The sequence below is a fragment of the Siphateles boraxobius genome, unplaced genomic scaffold (genome assembly GCF_051911475.1).
Source record: "Siphateles boraxobius isolate OS27281-9 unplaced genomic scaffold, OSU_SipBor_1 20, whole genome shotgun sequence".
Taxonomy (NCBI): Eukaryota; Metazoa; Chordata; class Actinopteri; order Cypriniformes; family Leuciscidae; genus Siphateles; species Siphateles boraxobius.
The window spans coordinates 5,091,707-5,098,520 of NW_027508811.1; the positions used below are offsets into that span (position 1 = coordinate 5,091,707).

The 6,814-nt window shown below is 37.4% G+C and overlaps 1 protein-coding gene across 5 annotated transcripts in view; it reads right to left on the reverse strand.

Annotated features, from left to right (window-relative positions):
• Positions 1-6,046, reverse strand: part of fam135a (family with sequence similarity 135 member A) — a 28,859-nt gene extending 22,813 nt beyond the window's left edge. For 2 of the 5 annotated variants that reach the window (XM_077236433.1, XM_077236431.1), the window contains exons 1-3: positions 5,723-6,020; positions 5,276-5,330; positions 3,005-3,131 (exon numbers count right to left, since the gene is read on the reverse strand). In XM_077236433.1, the coding sequence (XP_077092548.1) occupies positions 3,005-3,081 (77 nt within the window). In that variant the 5' untranslated portion in view covers positions 3,082-3,131; positions 5,276-5,330; positions 5,723-6,020. Of the gene's footprint in view, positions 1-3,004; positions 3,132-3,847; positions 3,892-5,275; positions 5,331-5,722 lie in introns of all 5 variants that reach the window. The other 3 variants (XM_077236430.1, XM_077236429.1, XM_077236432.1) reach the window with 3 other exon arrangements.
• Between the last annotated feature and the right edge of the window lie 768 nt (positions 6,047-6,814).

Genomic DNA, 6,814 nt, shown 5'->3' on the forward strand with positions numbered 1-6,814 from the left:
AAACGGAGCATATTAATAATTGATGAACTGATGAACTGTACATGTGTGATCGATTAGTACAATAATTCCATAAATAATATCTAAATCATACAAAATTAATTTGGAGTGGAAACAGGTGGAGTGACTTTATCGCATCAGACATGTGTCACTTTGGTCACAGCTGATTAGTCCAAGTTCGGTTTTGGGTGAATAGACTTTTAATGGAGGGAGAGAAATTAGCCTGCTTAATTCACCCAAAAATGAAAACAAATATATATACACATATATATATATATATATATATATATCATCAATTACTCACTCGAAATTACTCACTCATGTCGTTCCAAACCTGTAAGATTTTTGTTCAGCTTCGAAACTCTGATGAAGATATTTTCAATGAAATCTGAAAGCTCTCTGTCCCTCCATTGACAGTCCATGCAACCACCAGTTTGATGCTTCAAAAAGTTAACATAGAGATCATAAATCTAATTCATGAATCGAGTACTTTTAATCCAAATGTTCTGAAGAGGCACAATCACTTTATATTACAAACAGATTGAGTTTAGGCTTTTTATTCTCATATTAACTTTGATCAGCAAACACAAACAGAAGCTCAACCGAATCTGCTTGAAGCTCGGGAACAAAGCTCATTAGTTCTTGCGTAAGCTCAATCGTGCTGCGTAACACGAGAATGAACCTCATTGGTTCTTGCGGAAGCTCAATCGTGCAGCGTAACGAGAGAATGAACCTCACTGGTTCTTGTGGAAGCTCAATCGCGCTGCGTAACACGAGAATGAACCTCACTGGTTCTTGTGGAAGCTCAATCACGCTGCGGGACACGAGAATTAACCTCATTGGTTCTTGCCAAAACTCAATCACGCTGCGTAACACGAGAATGAACCTCATTGGTTCTTGCCGAAACTCAATCATGCTGCGTAACACGAGAATGAACCTCATTGGTTCTTGCGGAAGCTCAATCGTGCAGCGTAACGAGAGAATGAACCTCATTGGTTCTTGCGGAAGCTCAATCGTGCAGCGTAACGCGAGAATGAACCTCATTGGTTCTTGCCGAAACTCAATCACGCTGCGTAACATGAGAATTAACCTCACATGTGTTCCTGTGGAAGCTCAATCGTGCAGCGCAACACGAGAATGAACCTCATTGGTTCTTGCGGAAGCTCAATCGTGCAGCGTAACGCGAGAATGAACCTCAATGGTTCTTGCCGAAACTCAATCACGCTGCGTAACATGAGAATTAACCTCACATGTGTTCCTGTGGAAGCTCAATCGTGCAGCGCAACACGAGAATGAACCTCATTGGTTCTTGCGGAAGCTCAATCGTGCAGCGTAACGAGAGAATGAACCTCATTGGTTCTTGCGGAAGCTCAATCGTGCAGCGTAACGAGAGAATGAACCTCACTGGTTCTTGCACATCAAGTGTGCTTGACCCCCCGTTTAGCACAACTGATGTGTGGGTTGATGAAAGTTTATATGTGAATAAAAGCCTAAATTCAATCTGTTCATCATATAAAGCAATTGTGTCAAAAAGCAAAAATTTTGAATAAACTGCTTCATTCAATACGGATTAGTTTTTGAACCTTTTTGGAGCGTCAAAGTGGTAGTTGTGTGGACTGTCAATGGAGAGTACAGAAAGCTCTCAGATTTCATTAAAATATCTTCATTTGTGTTTCGAAGATGATCGAAAGTCTTATGGGTTAGGAACGACAGGCGGGTGAGTCAATGATGACAATTTTCATTTTTGGGGTGAACTAACCCTTTAAGGTGCGGTCACATTAGGGACATTTCTGTGAAATTTTGCAGGCTAAAAAGGTCCATTGTCACTAGTGTAGCGATGCATGAAGCACGGCTCGCATAGAAGTCAATTTCAATCTTAGCGAAATCTGCCTGTTCGGGCAGAAACTCCCAAACTCGCATCACGTGAACCTCCCAATTGCATGGATTCTTATTAAATTGAATTATTTGCAGAGCAACTGTAAATGCAATTTACACTGCAATTTAAACCGTATAATAATGCAGTTATTAATCAGGTTACCAGCCAACTGCCGAGTAACTCTGTAGTATTTACTCTGGCAATCGGCAAGTGTTATTTTTGGGCCTTGACTGTCACTGACTGAAAAAAAAAAACTCGTTGAAACAGCAAGGTATTTTTAAGTGCCCCTCTAGACAAGGCAACTAATGGAGAACCAATCAGCAACATGAAACACAACTGTACAAGCAGACACTTGTGACGTGCCTGAGCAGAAATAGTTGTGAGGAGACTCCTAAATTATGAATTCTAAGAAAAGCTGGGGCACATTTAGATAGCCGAGACTTGCGCCGGCAAGCAACGGCAGGAATGACAGAGTAGCACTGTAAGAAAGCATTGTGTGTTGTTATTATCAGTAAAGATGATCTCATATGGAATTTCTAAATAGAGATAGTTGCAGGCTGCAAGTGGCAAGTTTTAGCAATGTGCTCAGCAATTACATTTTTAATTCTTTTAATTCTATTCAACGTCAAGAACAAACCAGGGTTTACAAATTAGGCTCAAAATGGAGACTAACTCTAAGACAAAAAAGCGCTATACAATACACACACATTTAACTTGACAAACGCCAAGAATTAAAGAACAGAAATCTGAACCTGGGGAAGAAAAACATGAGAAAACCCAATAGGGATGCATATGGTTCACATTTTTGATTATCATTCAGTTTTGTCTTCCTTCCAACGATAACATAATACAAATACATGCCGTCATTTCTCACTATTTGTCTATATAAACTAGACAAACTTTCTAAAGTAAAAATCCATCTTGATGAGGTGCAGGTGCCTGATAAAGCATTATCATACACCAAAGGTTTCCTGTGCAACCCATCCCTATTTCTTTGTTGTTTTAGTCATGGCTGCCACCCAAGATAATCCTTGAAAATATTTTATCTGGGTGTACTACCCAACCTGGAATGACAATTTCTACAGAATAAGATCTTTAGTGAAACAGAAAGGTATTGGAACATGTTCTTACCCTCTTTGGAAAAGATCCACATTATAGAACTTGTGGAGCTCCACAGAGAACTCCACCGTGGCCTGGACCTCCATCATGCTGGATTCAGGGCTGGAGGACAGCCTGTCTCAAACGATCTGCAGCAAAACTGAGCAGATACAGAACAAATAAACAAATTCATCAGTTGTGTCATCAATAGTGGGAGGACCGGAAAAGAAGTTGGAACAAATTTCTACACTGAAATTTAACCAGAAAATACATTAAAACATAGAAATGTGCAAAAATGTTAAAGAAAATATGCACATGTGCATCCGACAGTTGCCTATATCAAAGTATGCACACTAACAGAATACCCTAGCTTTGTGAGAGGAGCAGATCAAAATATACTCTACTGTTAAAACATTTGGGGTTGGTAAGATTTTTTAAATAAGTCTCTGATGCTCACCAAGGCTGCATTTATTTAATCAAAAATACAGCGATAACTATAGTCAAATATTATTACAAGATTAATTTGATTTCCATTTTAATATATTTTAAAATTTGATTCCTGTGATGGAATGTGATTTTCAGCATCATTACTCCAGGCTTCAATGACACAATCATTCAGAAATCATTCTAATATGCTGATACGGTGCTTGTTCTTCTCATTATTATGAAATAGTTGAAAACAGTTGTGCCGCTGATTTTTGTGGACACTGCGATACATTTTCAGGATTCTTTGATAAATAGAAAGTTAAAAAAACAGCATTTATTTAAAATATGAATCTTTTGTAACATTTTGTCTTATCTGTCACTTCTTATCAATTTAATGTGTCCTCCTTACGAAATAAAAGTTAATTCCTTTAAAAGAAAAATCGTACTAACCCCAGAGTTTTACAGTACTGCTACACTGATAATCACCCCCTTCGCTGAAAAACACAGAAATAAAAGCATACAGGTTTGAATCAACATTAGGGTGAGTAAATAATGACAGAATTTTATTTCTGACATTACTCACTTGCACACGAAATTGAACGGAATCTGAAAGCGGTTTGAAAAACTCTAGAAGTCGACTAAAAGTCAAAAAGTTCCAAAAAGAACCCTCATGCACTTTCACATGCAAACCAAATGCCCTTCCACTTCAACAACCAACTCTGACCCAAGTTCATGAAACGAGTTTGACTACCTCCTGACATTTAAACTCCACAAATATAGCAGAGGCATTCACGTCTGCAAGCATGCATGAATTAACAAGATAGCCTTCACCTTAATATCTTTAAGCACTGCTTGTGCTTGTTCTGAATTACCAGAGAATGCTTTCACACACCCCACAGGCTTTCAGAATGATTCACCCTTATTTGCAAGTCACAGTTACAGTACTGAGGTGTGATGCAAGATCCTGACAAGTCCAGCACACTTCAGACGATTCGATGCAAATAACTCCGCTAATGCTGGCTAGACTCCCCCGCGGGGGTCTCTGGAGGATTTCATGTGCTTTGTGGCATTATCAGGGACTTCCGCTCTCATTAATACAGATTAGCTACCTTAAATGAAAGACAAACTGCAGTCGCCAATCACATTCAAACCACAAAGTCAAATCAGATCAACCACAGCAAGAATTTCCTTCCAAACATGTGTTAAGCTGGTGATAAAAGCACAAGAGCCCTGTTCCACTGTCTCAGCACTGTGTGCGCAGATACAAACAGAAAACAGGCCATATTTGTGTAAGGGAAGCCGCTTTCCTTCCTTTGAGCTGTGCTAGTGAAAATGAAATTACGATATTATTGCCCTACTTCTTAGCATATGTTCATATTCTTGTTTTTTCTGCTTTCTTCGTCTCTCTCGCTCTCAGATTCAGACATCTATAGAGCAAAAGAGTCGAGATAAGTAAAAATCCTATTAATTTCTCCCATTGGGAAATTGTATTTAGTGATAACATATTTTAAATATGTTGAGACATGCCTATCAGCTCAGTCCTGACAAAAATTGTGCTTAATTGTAAAATTCCAAATGAAATACTACATTAAAAATTCTTAAGATCCACAATTCATAGGAATAATACACACTGCCTTGTACCTTTTTCTGATTTGTAAGTGCTTCAAAACAAATTGGCTATAACTTTTTTTCTAAGCTTGATTTATTTAAAAACCTAATGGTTTATTTTAAGACTTAGAAGTCCAACAAATACGAATGGAGAAAATAATGGGGAAAATGTGTTACATTGAATTTTTTGTATTGATTTGGGTCTATGTATGTAACGTTAACGTTACGTGTGTGTACGTGTAAAATATAATATCTATGTAAATGACTCACCCGTCCTGACTCGGTTCAGTATCTTCTCTCTTCATGTTAACTGATCAACACAATCCTATATAAAAACACATATAAAATGTATTTAAACCTAACTAATAAATGTTTAACTTAATGTTTCTAAAATACAACGTTCAAATACGCATGTGATTGCATTACACATTATCAATTCCATTTGATTTTCAGTAATACGATTAGCAATTTCTCAAATAATAAATATTTAAACGATTTGTTGAACAGCTTTTGTTTTTAATTCCTGTAACGTTAGGGCAGTTAGCTCTAACGTTAGCGTTAACGTTAGCCTGTTTTGCTTGTCAAATGACCAGCTTTCACAAACATCACACTATTTGCGTAAGTTAACGGACACGTTGTCAAACCTACAAGTTCAGATGCAACAAACAGTAATAGTTTATAACATATCTGGCTGCTATGTAATTGAAAACCACGAACATGTATCCGCTTCGGGAATTTGGGCCTCAATCCGCGGGCTGGATTTCAGAGCGATCCCGCCTCGACGCTCCGATCACTACGCTGCTTAATTCCTCTGCATGTCGATTAAAATTATTTTATGTCCCGTCCTCACAGAAAACACTTAAAAGTCCAGATCGGTCGGATTGGATGAAAAATGAATCACATCTCCGTACGGTGTGCGGTGAGAGTTGTAGATCGTAAATATTGTCTAAACTTGCTGTAAGAGTGAGTTTAAGGGAGGCGCTCACAACAACCCGGTACAACACCGGTCACTATCAAAGGCGTTAATATAATTCCTGCCCTTATTATTTATTGAAGAAGACGCTTTTCACTTGCTTCCTTATTATAATGATTCACTTTAGACACTTTCGTTTTTGAAAGTAGGCTATTGGAGGGAAATAAAGATAAATATTATATTATATATATTACTATTTTGTTGGCAAAACAAAACAGCTCTTAATCCCAATGAGAAATAAATTATATATATATATATATATATATATATATATATATATATATATATATATATATATAAATAAATTTTAATGATATACAGGTGCTGGATATAATTCAAATATCATCAAAAAGTTGATTTATTTCAGTAATTCCATTCAAAAAGTGAAATTTGGATATTATGTTCCTTCATTACACACAGACTGATATATTTCAAATGTTGATTTCATTTAATTGTGATGATTAAAACTGAAAACTAATGAAAATCCCAAATTCAGTATCTCCGAAAATTAGAATACTTAAGACCAATACACAAAAAGGATTTTTAGAAATGTTGGCCAACTGAAAAGTATGAACATGAAAAGTATGAGCATGTACAGAACTCAATACTTAGTTGGGGCTCATTTTAGCTGAATTACTGCAGCAATGCGGCGTGGCATGGAGTCGATCAGTCTGTGGCACTGCTCAGGTGTTATGAGAGCCCAGGTTGCTCTGATAGTGGCCTTCAGCTCTTTTGCATTGTTGGGTCTGGTGTATCGCATCTTCCTCTTCACAATACCCCATAGATTTTCTATAGGGTTAAGGTCAGGCGAGTTTGCTGGCCAATTAAGAACAGGG